General features: G+C 37.6%; 3 protein-coding genes across 7 annotated transcripts in view; 2 read left to right on the top strand and 1 right to left on the bottom strand.

The window, feature by feature from the left end:
- The window catches only part of CLTC (clathrin heavy chain), a 75,544-nt gene extending 68,437 nt beyond the window's left edge, over window positions 1-7,107 (top strand). For both annotated transcript variants that reach the window (XM_051994130.1, XM_051994131.1), the window contains 2 exons: window positions 3,325-3,400; window positions 5,667-7,107. In XM_051994130.1, the coding sequence (XP_051850090.1) occupies window positions 3,325-3,400; window positions 5,667-5,791 (201 nt within the window). In that variant the 3' untranslated portion in view covers window positions 5,792-7,107. The remainder of the gene's footprint in view (window positions 1-3,324; window positions 3,401-5,666) is intronic.
- Window positions 7,108-10,228: 3,121 nt separating this feature from the next.
- On the bottom strand, window positions 10,229-21,413 carry PTRH2 (peptidyl-tRNA hydrolase 2). 2 transcript variants are annotated; one of them, XM_051994135.1, is made up of 2 exons: window positions 20,947-21,413; window positions 10,229-10,929 (listed from the first exon to the last, which is right to left on the bottom strand). In XM_051994135.1, exon 2 carries the CDS (start codon window positions 10,908-10,910, stop codon window positions 10,371-10,373), a length of 540 nt encoding a protein of 179 aa, XP_051850095.1. In that variant the 5' UTR covers window positions 10,911-10,929; window positions 20,947-21,413; the 3' UTR covers window positions 10,229-10,370. The 2 variants fall into 2 exon arrangements, with proteins under 2 accessions (XP_051850095.1, XP_051850096.1); XM_051994136.1 differs by lacking the exon at window positions 20,947-21,413 and adding an exon at window positions 16,669-18,080.
- A 1,054-nt stretch (window positions 21,414-22,467) lies between these two features.
- Window positions 22,468-26,357, top strand: part of VMP1 (vacuole membrane protein 1) — a 133,075-nt gene continuing 129,185 nt past the window's right edge. For 2 of the 3 annotated variants that reach the window (XM_051994134.1, XM_051994132.1), the window contains exon 1: window positions 23,852-23,968. The gene's annotated coding sequence lies outside the window, so the exon portion shown is untranslated. Of the gene's footprint in view, window positions 22,488-23,851; window positions 23,969-26,357 lie in introns of those variants that run through there. The other variant, XM_051994133.1, reaches the window with a different exon arrangement.

Raw genomic sequence — 26,357 nt, 5'->3', positions numbered from 1 at the left:
TTTTTTTGCTGAAAGTAGAGAGAAGATGCTAGCTGCTTCCGAAGTGACTTTCCTCATGTTTCTCTGGGTGTCCAGTTCTTATGGTGTTAGTTCATTTTCTAGGAAAAAAGTGAAAATTTTCTTTAATAAATAAGTCTTAAGAAAATTTAACTTGCTGTATCTGGTTGCTGAGCCAGCATGGAATAGTTCATTTTATGACGACCACAGTATCAGCAGGTATCTTTTTTTTTTGTCATCAGGCATACTTTTAAAACCCCTATCAGTTTGTTTTCTTCCTGGTGTTGGTTTATTCCTAGGAAGATCAAACTTAGTGTTGCTTGTTGCCCCTACCTCCTTGACTTTAGACTTGTCTGCATCCCAATATTAAATGAAATACTTTGAAAACTTGTGTCACATTCAAAAAATGTGGTTGGTGGTCAGGGGCTGGGAAAGCAGACGGAGGTTGACCCATAGTTTTAAAAGCATTTGGAAGAACTTATATTGAACCCAAATGAAATCACCACTGGAACTTAGGGCAAACCTGAGTAAAATACATTGTGTGTGAGGCTCTTCAGCAGCTAGTAAGCAAGGCAGTAAGAAAGCGTGTGTGTGAAAAACAGGTAATTGAACTGCAGTGTTATGCATTGTTTAAACTGAGCATGTACAACAGTCATTGCAATTACATCACACTATTTCTGAAACTCTAAAGCATTGCTGTGGGCTGTGTGTGTTTCTTGGGAGCCTGTATGGCAACAACCATCTTCAGACCTCACTTCTTGCTTCAGTACTTTTGCCTTTTTTTCATGCACACATACACAAAATAACTGACTGCATGTTAACTTTTCCTCTGCAGCTTATTGCAGTCTTTGTGGAAAAGCCTTTTTACATTTTAATGATCTTTCAAATAGCGTGGATGAACTGAACCCAGTGACATGCTTACTTGTCTTTTTATTCAAGGATCAGAAACTTTTGTTACAGCTCTTTTAACAAAAGCTTGTGTTCATTAAAACATTCTCTGCTTTTTCATTCAAGCAAACTGGGTCAATGAAAGCTAAAATTGGATATTTCTGTGCCAGAGGCTGTCCCTGTGTCTGGAAAAATCTAAACTTTTTGCTTAGCTTGATGCTACCCCTTCAGTATTCCTCCTTTCCTGTGCCCAGCCTACCTATGTCTGTGCTTGGGTATTTCACCATTCTAGCTTGTCTAAAATCTTCCATTTTTCTCTATAACAGGAGTCATGTTGATCATTTCACCTTAATGTGGACTTTAAACAGGGATTTACTTAAGATTCCCTTTCCCCCTTTAAAAATTCATAAGCATTTGTGATTTTTAAAAATAGTTGCTTGAGTAAATTACTCAGCATGATTTAATTTGGGGGGGGGGTTCATAAGATCCCAAGTAATAATTTGATGGTGTAGAGTTTTATTAAGACTTTCTAGCTGTGAATTTATTTTGATGGATAAAGTTTAGTTTGCAGTTATTATATTTTTGGATACTTTTAATAATGCTTACCCAATAGTCTGTAGTGTCATTTTTTAGAGTATTTTGGGACATAAACATCTAGGCTGTGATATTCTTTTCTTTACCTTTTGAAGAATACTTTCCTGGGGAAGGATAACCCCATATCATCTGAAGTCTGTGGTTGACCTTCAGCTTACATTTTAATTTCTGTAGGCAAACTGATTTTTTGCATTATTATTATGGATTATAGCTTAATATAAAATACTAAGTACATGACAACCTTTCACCATCGGATGCACTGTGGGCAGAGAATTAACTTTTGGAAAATCAAACAATAGCTAATGCTTTAATTACTAACACATACAGCATTTTAAAGTTGACAAAGGACTTTATATATATATATTTTATATGAGTACAATCCTTTGAGGTAGGTACTATGACTATCCATTTTGCTTAGAAACTAAACCTAAGAGAGGTTCAGGAGGTTCAGTTGCTTGGCCAGGATAACAGTTGTTAGTAAGTGTGTGAGCCAAACCTAGCTATCATGCTTTCCATTGTGAAACCTCAAAGCTAAGGTTTACACTCTAACAGCCATATATTTATCTACCTGTCTGGATTATTACAGCTTTTCATAACATTTTGGTGTTTATAACTCCACATGTCTTTTTGAAAGATACTAAACTTTTTTCCCCTTTATTGTATATCAAGGTACCATGACTTTGAAAAATCATGTACATTATGTTCTAAAAGTAAGACATAATATAATAGGGAGTCTTGGCCATACATATATAATAATAGATCAAAGCTATTCTTTGTAGTCTCCTATGTTGTTGGTCAAGCCCCAGTAATACAATACAGCTTATCCCTTAAAAAACGCGCGCGCACACACACACACACACACACACACACACACACACACTGCATCCCTGATCCCCCATTTCTACATTTCCTTTGAGTGGACTCTTTCCCTGCCCTATTTCTGGGTTCCTGTTGCTTTCTCTCACATGTTGTGTTAGAGTATCAATGTAGCTAATATATTAGTCTTTGCAGAATGGGCAATCATCTGTGCTTTATTGGTAAGGAAAATTCCTATATGAGGAACTTCCTTTATCAATTCAGATAAACACCTTTTCTGCAATTGCTATTCTGAGTAGCTTTAGTGTCACTTTACTGGGTCAGAGATGAGACTTGAACTCAGGTCCTTCTGAGCCAGGTCAGTTTTCCATTATATTGTCTCTCATAATCTTTTTCTGGCCTTAAAAGTATAATTATATGTACAAGAAGAATTTTGTCAAAATAAAGCCAGGTAGAAATCATGTAATATTAATATATAGCCATTTAAAAAAAGAAAATGAAATCTGGAGTCTCTTAGATCTTGAAAGATTTAACCTGTATCATCAGGAGCGATACAGTTTTGACAAAGCATAGTTTACAGTGTCATTGTTGATCTTTGCCAAGTTAGCCTGCTGATTTTTACATTTTTAGAAAGCTACTTATTTTTGGTAAGAAATGCTCTCATCTTTTCCAAGAATTCATCAGTTTCTTTTGGTCCAGTTAACTAGGAGGCAAACTTCAGTTAAAATGGTTCCCTCTCCTCTTCCTCCTCCCCTCAGGCTGCATCCTAGCATGTCCAGTTTTAGCCTGGCGTAAGCTTTTGACAGTTATAAATCCCTCCTTCTTGAGGGTTTATAACAACAATGCTGAAAAACGACCTTGACTGATGTATGACCATAGCCATTTGAATCTGAGGGGGCCTGAGAATGTTCTTTCAAGTCCGGTTTTGACAGTATTTAACACACTAAGGCTTTTCCACTTTCTGCCAGAAAAAAAATAGGTGTATGAAACCTTTTTGGGTGTTGATTAACATTACCACTTTTCCTCCAGGTGGATAAACTAGATGCCTCCGAATCTCTGAGAAAAGAAGAGGAACAGGCTACAGAAACGCAACCTATCGTTTATGGTAATGCCATTTTGCTGCTGATATAAATAGTAAAGTGAATTGATTAGTTGATATAAATAGTGGATGGATTTAAACTTCTCTAAAAACTATACTATAAAGTAGAAATAGAAGTGGATGAATAAGAAACTTAGCCTTTATCCATTTTTTGTGAAAAGACAAACCAAAGGAAAGCATCAGTTATTTATCATCTCTCGAAAACCCATGAAAAAATTCTCTAGGCACTACTTGTTTTCATATTGAACACTACTCCTAACAAATTTATGTTATTAGTATGCTGCTTGATCATTTAGTGTTTTAAAAAAATTTTTTTTAAATTACTATTCCTGCACTGATGGCATATCCAAATGAACCAAATTTTTTTTAACAGTGAAGGGGTTAGAGAATTTACCTTCCATCTAAATTTCTATGTATCTAGGTATAGAACTTAGAAAAATTGCATTCTTTATGACATTTAATTTTCAAATTAGTATTAGAGACAAAGATGGGCTATCATCTCTCAGTTTACCTCCAGTAAACTTTTGATTCCATTTGTCAAATAGTATGTATTTGACTACTTGATTGACTAGTATAGTTAATGAATGAAAAAATATGTAGGATTCTCAATAAGTTAATAAATTAAGTTCTGTCAAATAATAAATTGAAATTAACCTCAGTAGCTCAAGGAATATTTAGAAAGCGACTAATTTTGCCTATGGAAAATTTTTTTTTTTAAAACATAGCACTACTGCCAGATATGATACACACTTTTAATCCTTGGTACAGGGTGGGAGGGTAAAGATGGAGCCTACTGCTACTGAATCACTTGATCTCAAAACATCTAAGCTGCATTAAGCTTAAGCCAATTATTTATTCACTCTAAGTCTCCAGTCATTATGGGGAGTCTTTAGAAGCAGGAGGACATCAGACTAAGTAGGTTTAACCAATCTAGCTTGGAAACAAAATAGGTCAAAGTTGTGCCAGTCATTATTGGGATTAGACCCTAAGAATGACTGATGTACTTCCAGCTGGTCAAGATAATGGACAGTGTCCTAGATTAATGTGAGTACCCCATTTACTTATCTACACACACACACACACACACACACACACACACACACACTCTCTCTTTGAATTTTTGAAATTTATTATGAATTCCCAGATTACTTCTTAAATAAAAGTTAAATCTTGGTTAAATTGGGTAAATAGAATATTTGATCTGAAAATTTAAACTTAAAAGCTTTTTGAAGTTTGTAGTATGTGTCTGTTTCATTTTCTATTATTTGTATTGAAGTAGTTGCAAAAAAATTTCTGAGGCAATTTAGATAATTTAGGAATTTAGATAAAACACTTCAGATTGATATAGTTGGTATGATTTTTCTCACTGTTGCATTGGCATGCATATGTAGATTTTAGCTCTGAGAAGATGATTCTCTATAGCACAAGTGTCTTTAGGGAAGTTTTTTAATAAGTCAAGTTTCCTACAGATAATCTATGGACAACAGCCTCACTGAGGAAACTGTTACTATAGTACTTAAGTTACTTCAATCTCATGCATTTCAAAGTTAATGATATTTGGAATTTTTTTTTCTATCTCTTGTCAGATTTCCCCTTTCCTAGAAACATATCTTTGCTAGAAGGGTTCAGAAGGCATTACTCAACTGAACATTGCATATCCAAATAATCTTGGTAAAGAAGTTGGGTATTTATTAGTCAGATTTTATTAGCTTGAGCAAAATAAAGCTAAAAGCATTTTGTTGTTGGAATATAGTATTTGAGCACTTAGGTACACATTGGCATACATATAACTCTTAGCCAGTTTTTATTACCCTATTGTTTTTACTCGGCTGGATGATTCCATCCTCTTGGACATCAATGCTTTTCCAGCTGTCTGTATTTTTTCCCCCTCTTCATGCTCTTTTCTCATATTGAAAAGCCTTATATTTTTCCCCTTTGAGCTGAACTTCAAAAAATTGGTAGGGTTCTCAAATTCACTCTACTCTCCATAGTAGAATGCTTGTGTGCTATAAACTTTTTATTCTATTAACTTTGCCTCTACATTGTTTGCACACATCTTGTGTCTCCTACATTTTAAAGTCATTGGAGGAATGGTCTATCTTTAATCTCTTTTTAACAACACCGGTACTTTTCATATAGCAGCCAGTAAAAGATAGTTGAGTAAATAATAAAAGAGAACAGTCTTAGACTATTTAGAACGCTGAATTTCATTTGGTATTTTCTGAAACCCATTTTAATGTGGCAATGACAGTTGCTTTTCTCTTGTTTATAGGTCAGCCACAGTTGATGTTGACAGCAGGGCCCAGCGTGGCAGTTCCTCCACAAGCACCTTTTGGCTATGGCTACACTGCACCTCCCTATGGGCAGCCACAACCTGGCTTTGGATACAGCATGTGAGGCAGAAAATGGATCCTGTAGCTGGCTATCTTCTTACTGAAACTCCACCGTCCCTACCCACCTCTCAGTTCATAACAGGGAAAAAAGCAAGAGTTTTTGCTTCGTGTTCTTGTAACTTTTGTTTCATGAAGGACTTTTTTTTTTCCTAGCGCAAACTTGGATCACCTATGTTTGAACCTTTATTTCACATTCCACATCATCTTAGAATTTATTTTCAAAGGGGAATAGTTTAAATGTTTGTTCATGTGGGCTTTTTTCCTCCCCCTCCTCCTTTACAGAACTGCTTAACATTCAAACAGTCTGTTGTGAAGAACTTGATTTGCACTCTGTAGTGTTTATAAAAAAAAAAAAAAAAACTCTAATATCAAATCTCTTAAATTCAGTGTACGCGACCAGCTTAAAATATGTACTGTCTAAATGCATTTAAGTCTTATTGTATATTCAAAGAAAAGCTAAAGCAAAAATTGGTATTTGACCATGCAGGACTGCCAATGACAACAAAGACAACACTAATCAGCATCTCCTACACTGGTTGGATTGCATAGCTCTTCAAATTACTTTAAAGTGCATACAGACAACTTTGCCTGATATTTTAAAATGAGCATAAAAGGCCCTCTAACCTATGCAGGTTTAAAGTTACACATATAGAAATGCTAGCGTGTTTTGCTCACTCCATATGTAACAGATGCCCTTATGTTGTGCTGTATCCTGTGCTTTTTTTGTGGGACCATTCCATTCAGGAACAAAGAGCACCATGATTCCAATCCATGTGTATTTACTAACCCTTCCCCAAGGTTTGTGTATGTTGGATATTGTGGTGTTTTAGATCACTGAGTGTACAGAAGAGAGAATTCAAACAAAATATTGCTGTTCAGTTTTGGTTGTGCAATTTGAAATTACTCAAATTTAAAATAAATTACTGGACTGTGGACATATCCTGTATAATGGCAGTTTTAATTATGTATTTTCCTAACTTTAACATAAGCCAGATCAGCAGATGTGGCAGGGTTTCACATTGGGCTAAAACTTAAATAGTAGCAGGATATCTTAATAGAGAGGGATAAGTAAAGATTGAGACCGTCTCAAATAATGCAGAACTATGCATTCTACAGTGTGTATTCCTATAGTTAAGATACCGTAAAGAACTGAGCAATGTAAATTTGACTACATTTCAGCAATCTATCCACTACGTTAACTGAGTGATACTTTAGATTTGTATCCAAGTATTTCAGTTAAATTAACAGATCATGTTTAGGTGTGTTAAAAATTGCCTTAATATTAGCTTTAAATAAAAACTTAAATGTTTGACTCTCGAATACTTTTTATCCTGTTTGAACATGCAGTTAGTGCTTTGTGTCACCTATGTCTAGTCTACCAGGTCACCCCAAATAGGGATAAATTACTTTTAAAAAGTGCTACCTTTTATGGCAGTTACTAATACGTTAAATTATTTTCTAAAAATCACTGGCACACAAATAAGATAAACCAGCAGGTTTTGTTGTTTAATTGCCAACTTCTGTAGCCATCTGTGAAGACTCTATACATAAGTAAAAGACAGATCCTTTGAATAAAACTAATATGGTCTTGTCTCTTGCTTTAAGAGTATTAGCATGAGATATTTTCTGTTACTCTCTACCTGGGTATAGATTTACCTATATACCTGTAAAATTGACTAGAAAAGTCACTTCATGAAATATCTATAAAGGAAAAATTGCTGTTAACAGCAGGTCCCTTTTTTTCCCTAAATTTACCTTAATAGTTTCAGTTAGTAGTTTTTTAGGTTTAGTTTTTAATTCTCTTTATTGTAGTTAAGACCCTGCTTTCTCTTCATGATAACATCAAGATTGTGATCTTCAGAGATCTAATATAAAAAATGTAAAGACCATTAATCTTGTTATTTCTCTCCTATACCCTAGTCTTTCTGCCTGGTAGACTCCATAAGAAAGTAATCATTCATTTTTCACATTATAACGTTTCCCAGGCATGTTGTGGCAACTGTAGTTTGCAAGTATATATGGCTTTAAATATGTATTATGTTCCTATGTAAGGGAAATCTTTTTGTAGAGTGCAAATGTTAATATTTACTTTCAATTTCAGTGTTTCGGGGAGTGCATTTAATTTGGGTCCCTCCCAAAGTAAAGAAACTGGTGGCATGGGAGAAAGGTCAAATTTGACAATAAGAAAATGAAACTATTCCATTATGTCCATGTACCTTCTGTTTGGGAAGAAAATTCTGGTGTGAAATTTCCCATCACTAAGGCAGATCCCCTCTACTCTTTTGTGACTTAATGACTTGTCTAGGGCCATACAATTTATGTGTCCAGTGACAGCACTCTGGCATTCCTGACTCCAAATCAAGACCTCTTTGGCTATGCTGCTTCTCACTTCCTACGTTAGATGTAACTACATAGGAATTATGGAAGTATATCCTAGGTTTTAGTCAGATGTTTTTGCTTTTATGCTATAGCTTAGTTTAAAATGAAGCTCTTGTGTTTAGTCAGTCATATAATTTGATCTAAACAAAATACTGGTACAAGAAATTCATGGCTTTTCTGATTCATAGCTGGATAATCTGTCATATCTTTTTTTGTTTATATTTATTTTTTAAAAATTTTTATTTTGAAAAAAATTTCTTTACAAACATTATCCCTTGCACTCACTTCTGTTCCAACTTTTTCCCTCTCTCCCCTCCCCCAGATGGCAAGCAGTCCTATAGATGTTGAATATGTCACAGTATATCCTAGATGCAATATATATGTGCATGTTTATATTTTAGAATACTTTATTCATATTTATAAAATGATTGCCAGTTGCAGCTACACTACAATCCTTAATAGCTCATTATATAACATGTTGCAAAGTAATTGTTTTAATAGTTTTTTGTCTTTAGAATATATGCAAAGGTAGTTTTCAACCTCCACCCCTATAAAATCCTGTGTTCCAAATCTCTCTCCCTTCCCTCAACACCTCCTCCCAGACAGCAAGCAATATAACATGTGACAAACATGGACAATTCCCCTACACATACCTCCACAAATGCCATGCTGCACAAGAAAAATCAGATTAAAAAGGGGGGGAGGGGAAGGGAAGAGAAACAAAAAGCAAGCAAATTAAAAAGATGAATCCACATTTAGTCCCCACAGCCCTCCCCCTAAGATGCATAGAGTCTACAAATTTCTCCAGCATTTTATCTGGACAAACTCAGTAGAAATGGATAGTTTGTGAAATGAAAAACATGCATGACACAATTCTCACTACCTTGTTTTCAGCAAGATTCAAGAATCTGAACTGTATTATAGCTGTCCATAGCTAAAAGGCAGCTCGTGTCTTGCCTGAACTTGAAGTTGAGATAAGTTGACTTTGTAGCATGCATGGGCAAGTTAAGTTGTTTCACCACCTTCTATCTTGAAGAATTCATGTTCTTTATAAAGTGGGGATAAGACAGCCTAACTCGCAGGATTGCTTTACTGTATCCATCAATTTTTAAATTAAGCTTGGCAAGTATCTTAACACTGGGACTGAACTTCAAAAGTCCTAAATTCTGTAACATTTGAGTTACTGTAACAATTATAAAAGGTAAAGTTACAAAAGGGATAGGCTTAATATGTGGGTTTGGGAGGAAATACTATTGAAAAAAAAATTCCTAAATAGAACTGCTTTCAAGAAATAATGGGCAAATTTCTGTATTTTCAATTTATACCACATAGTAGCTGAAACTTTCTGAAAGAAACTTGGGGATTTTGATAGGTTAGACACATTTTGTCAAATTTTGTCAACTATTTGGAAAATTTTAGGTCGTCCTGGGGAAAATGGAGAGCCCACTGGCTAAGAAACATATTGGAGTTAAATGGGTATCAAATTCAAGATCATATGCTAAATTTCAAGACATGATCTGAGCTGAGCCAGAGTACTATAATTCAAGTTTAGCCCTCTTTTGCTTCTGACGCAGTGGGATGACAAAAGCCCAAAAAAAAAGAATAAAGGTAACAAAGAATTGGGGATTGAGTTGACCTGGTCTTTGTTACATGATGTTGCATCACTTTGAAGTCTGGCATAAACAGTTTAGAGACAGTTGCTAATGTGACATCATTCTCATTGTAACAGCTTCCCTCTCCCTCCCCAGCATTCTCTATATGGAATAGACCAAAGGTAAATACTTTTCACCTTAAGACACTATCTTAGAACTAGAACTACACCAAATACTACCACAGATCTTGAAGAGGAAGCATTAAAATCCTAAATGTCTCTGGTAAGGTACACAGTGACACTGGGAAATGTTTTACTACAGTAGTATCAATGGATCAAAAATCATTTGTATTGCAAATGGACTTTTTTTTGCCTAGATGCTTAGTAATAGGGTCAGTTCTGTGTTTAAAATCAAATATTAGCCTATTATTTCAATGGGATATGCTTATTAGAAAAATTAGAGGCAGGTGATCTGAAAACCAGAACAAACTTTATTATCATTCCAAGAACTCAAGTTAAAAAACAGTTAAAAGGGTAGGTTGTCTTTCACTGTCAGAACACAATGGAAGTTGAGTCTAAGAACCCTTGGACCCACCACCATACAAAATGCAACTCAATAAAGTTTTAAATGGCCAGTAACTTTGTCAATTAAATCTGCTGGTCCTGGCCCAATTCCTAGGACAGTCCGAGAGCCTGGTTCTATCTGAGTACGCCCAGCATCTTGGATTAAGCTCACAGTTAGTCCTAGCACTTTGGCATGAGTAAGCAATTCAGCTAGAGACTCTTCATCAGGCACTTTGACCACCACTTTGGGCTGACCACAGTACTCCCACTTTTTCAGAAGCTCTGGATTTCTTCTTTGTACTTGTTTATAAGCAGAAACAGCAGCATGAGAACACTGAGCTGCCACTTTTCCCTTCCCCATCTTCAGATCATTGCGGACAACAAGAATCATCTTGAACTCCCCACTTTCTCCCAAGATGCTGGCTTCAGTGTGGGCCTCTGGGCTTTTCTTATTCATTGGATTTGAACTACTCACTGATGGGGTCCTGGGGGTTACTCCAAATCGGATTCCGAGGCCCCAGCCCAAACATATGCCACAGGCAACTCCAGCAGCCAGGCCAAGTGTGCCAGGGTGAGCCAAGTAATCCATGCTCAGACTTGGAAAATACCTAAAGGGAAAGAAATAACAGTTAACTATTTCAGCAACAAGTAAACCCATTGACATAATTTCTAATATACTTCTGAGTCAATATCTAAAAACATGCAAAAAAAAAGCAACTTTGTTTTGAATGCATCTGCTCAAAATTTTCCCTCAGGCCCTAAAGCACACAAGGTAGAGCTATTTAGGTAATTTAGATAATTTGGGGTTCTTGGGCCCAAAAGAAAGTCAGTTTTTAAAGTGTCTTCCCAATTTTATTGTCGACATAAGACAAAAATGGGTTGGATATTTCATCAAAATGCTTCCAGGATCTAAAGGCTCTCTGTAGGTAGGTAAAGGTAGTTTCTTTTTTTTCTTTTTTATATTTTATTTTATTTCATTTAATAATAACTTTATATTGACAGAATCCATGCCAGGGTAATTTTTTTTACAACATTATCCCTTGCACTCGCTTCTGTTCCAATTTTTCCCCTCCCTCCCTCCATCCCCTCCCCTAGATGGCAAGCAGTCCTATATATATTGGTAAAGGTAGTTTCAACAATGTGCTAGGATACTGTGACACACAGTTGTCACTACTGCATTTTAGCTTATTACCACATCCTGACTTTATATACCCGTCTTTGCTTTAGATAGAAGGGGGAAAAAATAAGTTTCCCAAACCATAAATACAAAAATCTTCCAATGCCCTTAAAGGCAATGCTTTGACTCAGAGGATGGGTAAATTACTACATTCCAGAGGATTTTGAAGATCATCTAATTTAGCCTCTGTTTCATAGAAGAGGAAACATATATATGAGAGGGAGGTATGAACACTTTCTTATGGACATTACTAATTACCTAATAAGAGCTAGAATCAGGATTTGATCTATGTCTGACTCCAAAACCAATGTTCTTTCCACACTGTCAAGCATGCCTTAATCCAGTAGGGGGTCCAGGATAATTTAAAAGCAAAGCTGACTGTCCTCCAACTCCCATTATTTTTGAACCTCAACTCTTGGTCATTCATCACCTCTATTACTACCACTTCCATATCAGAACAATTAGCACTATTTTCATGCATCTAAACAGTTCTCTCAATACTTGATATTCAAACTTTATAATTCTTGTGATCATCTTCAATTCACCAGAGACTAAGAATTCTTCAACTCTGATTTCACTTTAATATATCAGGATCATAATTTGAGAGTCAGAAGGTACCATATATGTCAACTAATCCAACCACTTTTTTCCAGATGAAATTTTTTCTAAAGAGTTTAATCTCAATACTCCACCTCTCCCCATCATTTTTTTTCTTTCCTCTTCAAATCTGTTTCAACCTAGCATCTAGCAGTACAATGGATTGAGTATTGAACCTGGAGTCAGGAATATACAAGTTCAAATATGGTCTCAGACCACAGATGGGTGACTTTGAATAAGTCTTCTACCTCAGTTAATGGGGATAATAATCCTAGCGTTGTTGTGAAAATTAAATGAAATATTTATAGTTTTTTTTGCAAACGTACCTATCCTATATATTTATATAACTTATGCTATATAAATACCAGCTATCATCATCATCTCTTCATTCACAAACAGCTTCCTCCTACAGGGATGGTACCAGTCATCCTCTTCCGACCAGTCACCCTCTTAAGTATGTATGGCTACAATATAAAAAAATCAATATATTCATCTGTGAGTTAACTTAAACTTCAGACCTACATGTCTGAAACTGAATTCCCTATCTTTCCTCAAACCCTCCTTTCTTCCTCACTATTATTTTTTTGGGGTAATTTTTTTTTATTTTAACCCCCAAACAGCAGACCATAAAAGAGGATCCAATACAAAATAATAAATTTCTATTTCAAGAAAACTTGACCTTTTTGTTCTTCCATAATTCAGTGAAATAATTTTTTAGTAATTTTATTGGTATGACATTGAATAAATAGGTTAGGCAAAATCATCATCTTTAAAATTGTATTGGCTTTACCTACCCATCAAAAATAAATATTACTTCAATTATGTAGGTTTGAATTTATATAAGAATTGTCTCATGTTTATGTTCATATAGTTTCTGTGTCTGTTTTTACACTTAGCTATTTTATACTTTCTGCTTCTTTATTATTGTGTATCGCCACTCCCAGTCATCAAGAACCCAGATATCATCCTTGACTCTAGATTAATGTTACCACTACTATCCCCTCCATTCAACCATCTGAAAAATCTTATTGTCTCTAGCTTTGTAACAACTCTTATATAAGCCACCCCCTTTTTCCTCTGACATTTGCTACCATCCTGGAACAGACCCCTTCACCTCATATTTGCACTACTACAACAGATTTTCTCCTGACTTCAAGCCTCTTCTTCAACTCCTGTCTATTCTCCACTTAGCTGTCAAAATGATTTTCTAAAGTGCAGATCTGACAATGTCAAACCCCAACTCCAAATCTAAAACCACCAATATTAAATCCTCTCTGGCTTTCAAAATCCTTCATAATCTGGCCCCTTTCTACCTTTATATATATTTTTAACATGTTATTCCTCTCCTATTCTGTGACCCAATGACACCATCTTCTTTGATGTTCCTGCTACATGACACTATATCTTTCAACTATGTGCATTTTCATTGCTGACTGTGCCCCAGATTTGGAATTCTCTCATTTTTCACTTCTGCTTCCTGATTTTCTTCTTTCCCAACTTCTACAGGAAACCTTTCTCAGTTCTTAATCTTAGTGCCTTTCTTTTATCTACAATTTATCTTGTCTGGATTTTGTTTCTACATAGTTTGCATGTTTTTCATCCATCAGACTTGAGTTTCTCAAAGGAACTGATTTTTGTGTTTATCCCCATAATTTACCACAGTATCTGGCATATAGTAAGCATTTAATAAATGCTTGTTATCTTGACTTAAAACTTGAAATCCTCCTTTGGATTACTTTTCATTTTGTAATATCTTGTTAATATGTATTAGAAGTCATTATGTATTGGGAAACACTTCTCTGTGTAACTAAGGAAAAAGCAGTGAGTTTGAGAATTCTGTGTAAATAGAATTGACAGCAACATACTGAATCTGAGGGAAAGAGGAGTTGAGGAAAATTCCAAGGTTATGAATTTAGGTAACTATAAGAATGGTGATAGAGATGGGTTTAGAGTAGAAGATAATGAATTTCACCTTAGATGTGACATATTTCCTACTCAGGTAGATTTGTCTGATAAGTAGCTGGTGATTTAGGAATGGAGGACTCAAGAGAGATTATCTCATTTGATCTTCGCTACCACTCTGTAATGGAGGCAGGAAAATACTATTGTGTAGATGTATATAAACTGAAAAAGGGCTTATATGGTCTGTCTATACTTTGGACAAAACAAATTGCCCAGCAGGAATTAAAACCCAGATCCTTTTAAGTCCTTGTCTAGTTGTCTTTTTTTAACATTGGAAAAAAAAAGTGTAATTTTATTTAAGCAGTTTTCATATTCTAGATCCTCATGGAGAGAGCATGATTTAACACCTGTGTCCAATGGCATTAGCAGGAAGACTGCTTCAAACTATTCCACTATTTCCATGAGCTTGAGTAACTTTTCCCCAAATCACTGTTTTTCTGTTGGGTTTCCCATAACTATAAGCACATCTTTTGCCTAAATAGAATTCAGTTTCATTTTGCGTGGGGTACAGGGACCCTAACCCAAAATGACTACTCGGAGATCTCTTAAAATGAAGGTTGAAAGGTTTTATTAGAATCTCGAGAAGCAGGCAGTCCTTACCTCTGGTAAGTTCAGAAGGAGGAGGCCAAATTCACAGGAGAGCTCAGTTAAATAAAAAAGCACTACCCGACCCCTCCCCAAGATCCCTTTATGCAAAGCTTTTAGTTTAGATTGGCTCTTGCAGTTACTTTTCCCTTATATGGCGGGTGGGATGATAATGAGCTGACTAGAGATGAGGTAACTACGTAAAAAATTTCATTTCTTCAAGATCACATGAAAAAAAATCAAAACTGAGGCCTAAGGCTTCTCTTACTTTAACAAGAGTTTCTGAGGAACCACATTGCTTGCTCCATACAATTTCAAGCAAAGAAACTTCAATTTTCAGTAGAGCTATATATTCTAATTGGTTTCATAGGCCTCACTTGTAGTCAGAAAAAAATGTTGTTAAGCCACATGGCCTTCCAGACATTTTGCTGTTCTACAAGTCCTATTTCTAGCAGGCCCTCCAGGCTACAAGATGGAGGAAAGCAGAAGAGCCCAGTTGTCCTCCCACAGAATTTCAGAATTGGAAGGGAATCTTTTCCACCCTGACTACATTATATTATACTTAAATTTTCCTAGAATACTTGTATTGGATGGTTCTTTTGTCCTCAGTCATTCCTACCTGGTAGTATACTTGTTAATATTAGTGTTGCACCTTCCTCTTCTTCGCTCCCTGCCCCCAACATTTTAATATTCAGTGACTTCAGTGAATAGATGGGCAAAGGAAAGAATAGAGACATATGCTGGAAAAACAAGAGGTTTTTTTTATTCCTGGACTTACTTTCTCTCTCAGAGGAGTTTAGAACTTATAAACCATAAAGTCTCATGAGGATTGGCGAGACTTAGATGAACTAATGCTAAGTGAAATGAGCAGAACCAGGAGATCATTATATACCTCAACAACGATACTGTTTGAGAATGTATTCTGATGGAAATGGATTTCTTCGACAAAGAGATCTAACTCAGTTTCAATTGATCAATGATGGACAGAAGCAGCTACACCGAAAGAAAGAAGACTGGGAAATGAATATAAACTGCTTGCATTTTTGTTTTTCTTCCCAGATTATTTATGCCTTCTGAATCCCATTCTCCCTGTACAACAAGAGAACGGTTCGGTTCTGCACATATATATTGTATCTAGGATATACTGTAACTTATTTAATATGTATAGGACTGTTTGCCAAATGGGGGAAGGGGTGGAGGGAGGGAGGGGAAAAATTGGAACAGAAGTGAATGCAAGGGATAATGTTGTAAAAAATTACCCTGGCATGGGTTCTGTCAATAAAAAGTTATTTAAAAAAAAAAAAAGACTCATGAATACTATCTTTGGAATAGAGATGGTACAGACCTGCCAAAAACCATGTAAAATCATAAAAAATTAAAGTGATTACATTTTGAGGCAGGAAAATAACAATTTGTTATCAATTTATATTTTTCAGAAATGCAATCAGTTGTTTATGTACATTCACACAATAACTTATTGGAGCAAAGATCAAAATCATTACCAAACCAGAATAAAGAATAAATTAAGGGAACAGTTAGGTGGCACAGTGGATAGAGCACCAGCCCTGAAGTGAGGAGGACCTGAGTTCAAAACTGGTCTCAGACACTTAACCCTTCCTAGCTGTGTGACCCTGGGCAAGTCACTTAACCCCAATTGCCTCAGCAAAAAAAATAAAGAATAAATTAAGAGAGTTGGTATGACATTTGAGGCAAAACAGTTTAAATAAGCTGTTAATGTTCAAGAAAAAGAAATGATTAAGAGTAACACAATTATCATTTCCTTTGGAAGTCTAATAAGACCATCAAAAGAACTAGAAACAAACAGCTAACATTAGATTCTTCTTGTCAGCTTTGCCACTTGCCGTTTTTTGTGCTCTCTTCCTACCTTTCCTTCCTATCTCTACTTACTCTGTGAGCCAGTGACATAGGCCTTCTTCCTTTTAGGGGAGTAAGATACTTTATCTCTGGACTCTGCATTTTTACGGCTACCCTTCCTGCCTGGAACTCTCTTTCTTCTTATTCTTACCTTCTTTCTTCAATGTCAGTTGAAGAAAACTTTCTTCTGCAAGAAGCCTTTCCCAATCCTCCTTAACTTCAGTACCCTCTCTCTGCAACTACTCCTAATGTATCTTAGATATCCTAGATAAATCTATGCTTACAGAGTTGTGTGTTTTTCCTCCCCTTATTTGACTGTGAACTATTTAAGAGCAACAACTGGGTTTTTTTGTCTTTCTTTGTGTCCCCCACCACTTAGTACAGTGCCTGGCATTTAATAAATGCTAGCCAACTGACAGACCTTGGGCAAGCTGCTCAATCTCAATGGGCCTCAAATGTAAAATGAGGGAATTGAATCAGATTATCTCTAAGGTGACCACCTTTAGCTCTAAACTTATGATCCTATTCTGTACTGTTAACCAATATGTAACAATACATAAAGGAAATCTTTTAACACATTGGACACTGGACAGATCTTCTATGGCATATAATAGTAGAATATAAGGGGAAAAAAACACACAAAAACCCCCCAAAAACCATAGAAAGAGGTGAGAATATGTATTCATGAAAAGAATATCCCTCTCACTGAATTTCTTTGGGTTCTTGTTACATGGCTCTGTCATGGTTGTTTTGCTGATTATAATGTATGAATGGGAGTAAAGTATAAGAAGATTCAAAACATAGGAAGTATTGATTTTGGTTTAAAAAAAAAAAAAAAAAGCTTACATGATGAAAAAGAAGTTTACATTTGATCCTAGGAGCAACGGGGAGCTAGTGGAATTTATTAACTGAGCTTAAGAGGAGAGATTACATGATTAGGGCTGCACTTAAAGAAAGTAATTTTGGCATATGGAAGGTACACTTGAATGAGAAGAGATTTCAGGTAGAGACTAACTGGTCTCCATTATAATAGCTAAGACAAGAGGTGATTAGGGACTGAACTAAGGTGATATCAGAGCAAGTGGAGAGAAAAGAATGTATATATGATATGTTATAGAGAAAAGATAAAATTCAGTATCTGACTGACATCTTTGAAGTGCGTGAAAGTAAGGAGATGAGGATGATGGCAAAATTCTGATTTTGGTGAACTGGAGAATGGCAGTAGCTCTAACTAAGAAAGAAGTTTGAAATATGAGAAATTCTGAAGACAAGACAACAAATTCTGTTGAAGGTGAGATGCCTATGGACTTTCAGTTGGAAAAGTCTAATGGGTAGTTAATGATGAGGGCCTGAAACTCAGCAGAGAGGACAGAAATAGCTATAGATCTAAGAATCATCTGGCATTGAGTTGATGACAGAATTCATGCAAGCCGATGGATCACCAAAAGAGAGAACAGAGAAGAAAAAAGTAGTCCAAGACAAAGTCTATGAAGGATAATTATAATTAATGATTATGACATAAAGTTCTAGCAAAGAAAACAGAAAAGTGACAGCAAGAGTAGAACCAAGACAAAAAGACATAAAAACCCAGAGAATGTATAAATTGCTGTAGAGGCAGTAAAAAAGATGAAGATTGAGAAAAGATCACAGTTTTTTTTCAAGAAAGTTGAGAAGGGAAAGAGAGAGAATAATAGGTAGCAGGTAGAATCTTTTAAGGACAAAAGAAACATGGACAGATTTGTAGGCAGCAAGGAAGATGCCAATAGATAGGGAGAGACTTAAGATTAAAAAGAGTGAGGATGACAGTGAAGATCCCATATTGCTGGTGAAGATGCTTAGAAGGTAGGCAACTAATAAAGACAGATAGAAGACAAAGGCTGCAGCAAATGACTTCAACTTTCCAGGCAAAGTCTAAGGCCAAGGTCCTCAGCTGAGAAGGTGGAAAGAGAGAGGCTCTAGAAGACTTGAAGAGAAACAAGGTTTGGAGTGGCTAGTTCATCGAGTGGAATATAGAATTTACAATATATAAGTATCCTAGTAAAGGGGCAGAAACTGGGATAGAGAGGAAGACTATGGATTAAGAACTATACTCATGAAAGGAACAAAACTTGAGGATTGTAAAACAAAAAGCTACAAGAAGCTCGAGTGGGTGATGAAGCTGGATAGATTGAACCATTAAAGAAGAATTGTCAAATGATGGGAATAGAAAGTCAGCAAATAGTAATGGAAAATAAGGAATTTCAATTTCTAGACCAGGACCAGATAATCAGTAGCTGAGTGGAGATACAACCAGTTCTGTAAAGTTTAATTAGGGATGCATTGTCATCTGTGAGGAGCCAATTCTTATTAAGTACCAGAAAAGGGAACAAATTCACAAAAGAGAAAGAAGTCTAAAATGGAAGGATATTTATTGATCTTAAAGTAGGAGTTCCAGAAGGGACAGTGGAAAGAGATGAACAGATCTGAAGAAGATATTAAGGGGATCAATAAGTTTGAGATGCATGGGAATAAGAAAATAGACACTTGGCTTTGGGGAGGGAGATTTGTCTTTTAATTCAGTATTACTGGGATGGAGAGAATAAACCGATTACTTCTTATGAATCTTGTTAGTATATAATGAAGGCAGAAGATTAGAAGGCATCTGCCAAGGCCTCATCTGTTCTTGGCATATAATAAGTACTTAACACATGCTTGTTAATAGATGATCTGCTTAAGGATTGGGATTGATGTGAAAGATGCCATGCTAATTGCTGGGGATACAAACTGAGCTTAACTGATAATCATACAATCATGATAAAGGTTAAAAACAAAAAGAGAAAAAAGGAGACTACAGGGAAAAGGAAAATGGGGACAAAGTACTCTATGAGGACAAGCAACAGTCCCATAATACAAGGCTTTTTAAACTTTTTCCACTCATGACCCCTTTTTGCCTGAGATATTTTCACGTGACCCCAGGTAAATGGATATATGAAATAAGTATACAAATCCAACATGTATTGATAACAAATCAATTTTGCAAACCCCACCCTACCGCCAATTCAGTAATACAACCACATATGGGGTCAGTTTAAGAAGCTTTGCCATAGTACAATCTGACTGAAATGTTGAGTTTGTGAAGGAGTAATAGGAAGTTACAATGGGACCAGACTATCAAAGAATTTAAATGCCAGAATAAAGAATTTGTATTTTTTCATATATATATGACAAAGAACCAATCAGATTAAGGAGAATGGATTTTGCATACATTTCATATCTGACATGCTGGTGAGACATTTGGACCATCCAGCATAGCTGATGATGTAAGTACTGGAGATCAGAGAAGAGACTGAAACAACACCTGTAGATTTGGGAATCACATACAAAGGGATGATAAACAATGAACTTGGATTGGACCAGAAAGACTCAAGAGTGTGAAAGAATAGTATCATTAGAGACTATCATAGTAGAAAATAGAAAAGCAGGAAAGAAATTGTGTAACAGAAGCCAAGATAGTTTCTAGACTTACTAGAATGAGAGAGCCATATAAAATGGTGAAGAAATCCTAAGGGATAAAGACAAAGAAAAGGCCACTGGATTTGATAATCCAAAGGTCGTTGATGTTCCCTGAAGGAATAGTTTCAGTAAGGCATGGAAATTAGAAAACATATTGTGCCAAGAAGAATGGATGGTAAGGGAATGGAAGCAGGGCCTGGTTCTGGAAGTTTGGCGGGAATACAGCAAAAAACCATAGGGCTATCGTATTGGAAATGGAAGAGGGCAAAAGACAGGAAAGGACTGAAAATGAAGCAAAAAGAAGTTGATGGTGGATGTGAAGACAGAAGCTATAAGCAATAGTTATAGCTTCATTTTCACAGACTGCAGCCCACAATGCAAGTGGCCGGGTAAAACCCAATGCATCATGGGCCTCGTTTCAGTCCAACCTTCTTATTGTATAAATGTGGGCTTTCATGAAGCCACGGGAGCTCACGAACACGCAGAGAGGTTTGGAGGTACGAAGATAGGATAAAAATACTCAGGGGGAGCCAAATCATCTGCTAAGGGACTGGGGGGAGGGGAGGGAGAGATGAAGGCTTGAGGACAAAGGTTTGGAGGGAACCGCAGTGCGGAGTCAAGTCCAGATGACCATCTAGCATCCCTGATGACTGGACCCGGCCCTGGAGCTGAAGCTCGGGACCTTCCAGACAGCTCCCCTGCCTGCTGGGTAGGAAATGATAGTTAGGAAGCTCTGCCAGCACTGCCTCTTTTTCACCTCTGGGCTGGAGCGACCTCGGCTCCAGCACAAGCAGGGAAGGTTGGGCTCATCCCTCCCGTCTCCCTCATCTTCCTCATGCCCCCATTCCCGGCCTGGGCTAAGAGCAAGGGAAGTCCCGGCTGGGGATGAACGGTCCTGAGGGCCGCTCTACCTTCGGTACCCGGCTTTCCTCCCTACCTGACCCTTCCTTCAGCTCAGCGCGGCCGGCGCTCTCTTCCTCCCGCGCGGGTTATCTCTTCCGGGTTATCCGACAGCCAGTTCCGGGGACTACTCTCAGTGAGGGATGAATCATCCTAACCCTTGCTTCTCCTGTGTGGCTAAATTTCGGGAGCTGGCCCAAGATCTCGCGAGAAGCATTATACAGGTGGTTGGGAGGAGTCAGAAGAAGGAGGGGACGGGCCAATAAGGGGAGCAAGTTCCTTCTTTTGGCTCCTTTGAAGTAAAAATTTAAAACTATCGTTTGATTTAGTCTTTTCACTGCTTGGTCCTAACCTATCTTTGCAGCCTTATTATAAATCTCCTTTCTCGGCACCCTATTCCCCGTCTGGACGCCCTTGCACCAGCGGTCCCTCGTTGCGCGGAATACCCTGTTTCACCTTCGCTCTTTAGAATTCGCAACTTGTTTCGAGACAGCTCGAGCACCACTTTCAAACGGTAAAATGCTTCCGATCCCCATAACGGATGACTTTTTTCACTATCTTCCATCCACCGTCCACAAGCATCTAAGTTATGGGCCAATTAACTTGCGTGGTTCCAAGGATCAACTTTAAGCGCCTACTACAAGCTAGGCACGGGACGCAAATACAACAAATCTCTAGTAGCTAAGAGTTTACATTCTAAAAGGAGACACAGGATTGATTAGGTTTTAAACTCTTGGCAGAAATTTTTTGCCTTTCTTTGTAACTCCACCCTGCTAAGCAGTGTCTGGTATATAATCGGGCTTTTTGAGTCGTTTTCCTGCATTCTCAGACTCATTGGAATAAGGAGTTTTTATGACAAAGATACTGGAGTGGTTGGCCATTTCCTTCTACAGTTCCTTTCTGCAGACGAGGAAATTGAGGCAAACAGGGTTAAATGACTTGCTCAGGATCATACAGCTAGGAAGGGTCAGAACAGATTTGAATTCGAGAAAATATCTTTTGGTCTCCCCACTGCACTCTACCTCTAAATAAATACTAATTAACTTGATTCAATATCTAGATATACAGGTGAATTAGATAAAGCACCGAAACTGAAGTCATTACACTTAAAGTTCAAGTCATTTTTTTAATACTACTAGATATATGACCTTGGGCAAATCGACTTAATCTCCAACGGCCCATGTTCTCATTTGAGAAAATGATAATAGTCTACTTTATAGAGCTTTAAGGAGCCACTGAGGTAATACATGCTTTGGCAACCTTAAAAGTGCTGTAAAGCGACAATTTATTATTAGACAATAAATGCAAAAATAATAAATACTATTTGAGAGAGAATCTGCTTGTTGTTTAGGGGAAATATATTCTCTATTTTGTATTTATCTTGAATATACATAATACTATAATATGTACATGTCATCTCCATATATGACAAATGTCTTTAAAGCCAATATTTTCTTGTTTTGTTTTTGAATCTCCAGTGCCTGGAATGGTGTCAGAGGTGCTTAAAACATTATTTGATTCACTCATTGAAGAGGAGACTGAAAGGAACAAGGAACAGATAAAGACATAAATAAGGAGGTGGGAAAGGGAAAGGAAGGCTGGATGGCCAGACTTGGAAGAATGATTGAGAAATTCAGGAAGACATATTAGAAAGTGAAAAGAGGAAAGAGAAATTAGTTTAAAAAGAGAAAGGGAAGCAACAAGATTATGCCATGATCAATTCTGATGAAGGTGATTCAGGTCAATTCCAATAGACTTGATGGAGAGAGCCATTTGCATCTAATCAGAGAGGGTGTTCTGATTGAATGTAGATCACAACATGGTCTTTTCACCTTCTTTGTTGTTTGTTTGCTTTTTGTTTTCTTTCTCTCTCTCTCTCTCTCTTTTTTTCTTTTTGTTCTGATTTCTGTTGTGCAGCATGATAAAAACGTGGCAATTTGTGTGGAAGAACTGTACATGTTTAATATGTATTGGATTACTTGCAATGTGGGAGTGGGTGGGAGGAAGAGAGGGATTAAAGTTTGGAACACAAGGTTTTTGCAAGGGTGAAGTGACTACGTATATTTTGAAAATTTTAAAAGCATTTATTTAAAAAAAAAAAGAAAGGAGAGAAGGAAGAGAAGGAATAGAAAGAAGGGGTTTGAAAGGCAAGAGAAAAAAGGAAGAGTGAAAAACGGGTGGGGAAGAAAAAAGGACAAAGAAAAAAGATTAACGTTAAGGGAGGGGAGAAAAGGAGTGGGAAAAGAGAAGGTGGAGGAAAAAGAAGGGATGAAAAGTAGAGAAGGGAAGCTGAAAGAAGGAGAGCAGGAAAGAGAAGGTAAATAAGAGAAAATGGTGAGAGAAGGAGAGGGAACAGGAGTGAGAGAGAAGAGGAATGGACAAATGGAAAGGAAAGGAGGAAAAGAGGGGGAAGAGAAGAGGGTGTAGAAGGGAAGGTGAGAGAAAGGGGAAGGGAAGAAAAAAAGGAGATGGGGAAAAGATGAAAAGTAAAGAAAGGGAAGATTAAAGAGAAGGGGGATGAGAGACAGGGAGAGGAGAAAAAAGTAAAAGGGCAGGCACAAAGGAAGAGTGAAAGTTAAAATGAAGAGAGGAACAGTGAAAGAGGGAAATGAGGGAAAGGAGAGGTGAGAGAAAAGTGAGAAGGAAAGCGTAAGGTCAGAAGGAGAAGGAAATGATTGAATAAGGCAGAGAGGACAGGAGATGGGACATTAGGGGAGAGGGAAGGGAGGAAGTAAAATTGCTTCTTCTCTTGAGGAAGGGTAAAGCAAAATAGAGGAGAAAGGAAAAGAGAAGCGAAGGGAGAGGAAAAGAGAAGAGACTTTAAGAAAGAGAGGCAGGAGATTGGGAAGAGTAAGAGAGATACTGGGAGTGGGGGAGTGGGATGACGTCTGCCTCAGCGGGGGAGGAGGAGGAGTCAAGGAGGGAAGAAGGGAGGGAAGGCAGGGAAGTGAACCGGAAATGAGAAGGGAAAGTTCCGGTTGGCTCGAGCCCATCAGCGGGTGTGAGAGTCCGTCAGGATCCTCCCGCGGAGCCGGAGCCGGAGCCGGGGCTGCCGCCGGGTACGTACATCAGGGAGGGAACATGGGAGCGAGCGCCGGGGGCGTGAGCCAGCGGCCGTCCATCCTGGAGCTCCCTCGGTCTGCGCTTTCTCTCGGGCTCCAGGTGCCAACGCTCCTGGCTTCTCTCCGCTCCTCAGCCGCCGCTGCGGGGCCCCCAAGCCAACGGAGCGGAGACGTTCACGGGGCGGTGGGGAGAAGGGGAGAAATGTCACAGGGCACTTTCTCTCTCTTATAGCTCAGGACACTGTCGAGGCTGCCGCCCCCCACAGCAGGGAGGGTGCCGGCCTGCATGGGCCCCCCAAGTAGGAGCCGGCTCAGCTTTCCCGGCTCCCTAATCGGGCCTCTGGGGCTCCTGTTTCAGCCCAGGGCTGGCGGCAGTTGCCAGTTCCCCCGCGGTCATCGTGGCCTTGGCTGACTCGGATTCAGCGGCCAAGAGTCCCTGCGATGTCCCGGCTTCGTCTTCTCTCCGCGGACCACTCAGCTCTCTCCCTCTCTTTCCGTGTTTTCTGTGTTCAGGTCACTGTCTCTAGTCTCTGTCTCTGTCTCTCCCTCCCCTTTCTCTCTCATTTCTGTGTATCCCCCACCCCCACTGTCTCCTCTCTCTCTCACTCTTCCCTTTCCTTTATCTCCTCATTTGCATTCTTAAGCTCGATTTAAGAGCAAAGGGGGCTTGTATTCCTCCAAAAACCACCTGTTGGGAAACTATGCTTGGTCTCGAAATCTCAAGAGGCTAGACAAAAAGAGAAGGACCTGTTCTCACTCCTTGCTGGAATATAGATGACTTTCCCTCATCCCAAACCCAAATGTATCCATTTTTTTTTTTTCTTTTCCTTCCTTAATTCTCACACAGAGACCTCTCAAATCAGTGTCCTTGCCACTTCCTACTCTATTCATCTAGGCAGTCAAGTGCCTAGCCCTTTCTAAAACTTTATAGGAAATTCATGTCAGTGATTTTGAGACATTTTGCAGTTAAATTACTTTGTCAGAAAGAAAAGAGAACTTGGATAAACTTTTTAATATGGTATTATAATAGAGGATTGTGTATATTGGCCACCCCGATTACTTTTAGCAACTGAATGTGGGTGGGAGGTGTATGCTAATTATTATGCCTGTATTATTAGCTACAATTTATATTTCATAGTCAGAAGAACGTTTTTCTTAAAATCGTGATAACATAAGACACCCAGTTGAATGTAAACAGTTCGTGAAGGTAATAGACTGTCCCTTGTTAAAAGTTAAAATTGATCTACTTGTTAACTGATACATATATTTGAATTTTTAACCTCAATTCCACAAACAAAACAAATTTACATTAATTACTTGCCAGTTTGGGAAAGACAGCTCAAATGTTTTCGAGAATTGTGTCTTGGCTACAATTGAATGGCTTTCATTACTGAATAGGGGTGGAGATATGTACTAATTATTGTACCTGCTATTAAGGACAGGTTTTATTATTGTATATATTTTGTGATTCCTGTAGGGAATGTTTTCCTTAATTTTCAAAGGATGAGACACCCAACTGGATGATACAGAGTAAAATACATGTACCTGTTAGCTAATGATTACTTCTCTTTGGATTTTTAGCTTTAATTTCATTAACAGAACAAGTGTTTTTTTCTCCCTGGGGTAATGTGTCTATTTGAATCTTCATACAGTTAAAGAAACTGAGGTGAAAAGAAGTAAGATGACTTTCCTAGAGTCCTACAGGTAGTAAATGACACTGCCATAATTTGAACTCAAGTCTTCTTTTTCCAAATCCTTTTCCTTTTCTACTATGCGGAACTATTAATAAGTTTCATTTATTGATTGTGTGTTTAACCAAACTACTTGGGAACTTTTTCTGGGACTTTGACTTCCCTGTTTCTTGTTATCAAGTTGGATATTGTTCTTCAAGAGTATCTAGGTGATACTGTGGCTTGAGCATCAGCCTTAAGAGTCTAGAAGACCCGAATTCAAATGCACCTCAAATTCTTACTAGTTGTGTGAAACGTGGACAAGTCACTTAGCCCTCTTTCCCTCTGGTCCTCATCCATAAAATGATCTGGAGAAAGAAATGGCAAACCATTACAGTATCTTTGCCAAGAAAACTCAAATGGATCAAGAAAAGTTGGACATGACTGAAACAATAAAAGAAATATTGTTTTTCCAGATAACCACTAGACTAGTGTTTAATATTAAACTTTTGTGATTGCTATGAGTCCCCAATTATCTCTCATAGGAAATATTCTTATGCTATAGAGAACTTCAAAATGTTATTTTGCTGTTTATCTTTTTCTGTTTGAGTGTCAGCAGAGCTAATGTTAACTTGTTGAAAGATTTTGTCATATCTTACGAAGAATTTTACTGTGGTAGTGCAGAATATTAGTATCTTGGCTCATTTAGGGAGATT

The sequence above is a fragment of the Antechinus flavipes genome, chromosome 4, assembly GCF_016432865.1.
Source record: "Antechinus flavipes isolate AdamAnt ecotype Samford, QLD, Australia chromosome 4, AdamAnt_v2, whole genome shotgun sequence".
Classification (NCBI taxonomy): Eukaryota; Metazoa; Chordata; class Mammalia; order Dasyuromorphia; family Dasyuridae; genus Antechinus; species Antechinus flavipes.
Note: the sequence above shows the minus strand (reverse complement) of the source record. Positions and strands in the feature narration are given on the sequence as shown.

What these genes read in the sequence shown, in the direction of transcription:
- PTRH2 (XM_051994135.1), bottom strand. Translation starts at nt 10,910, where the DNA reads ATGGATTACTTGGCTCACCCTGGCACACTTGGCCTGGCTGCTGGAGTT.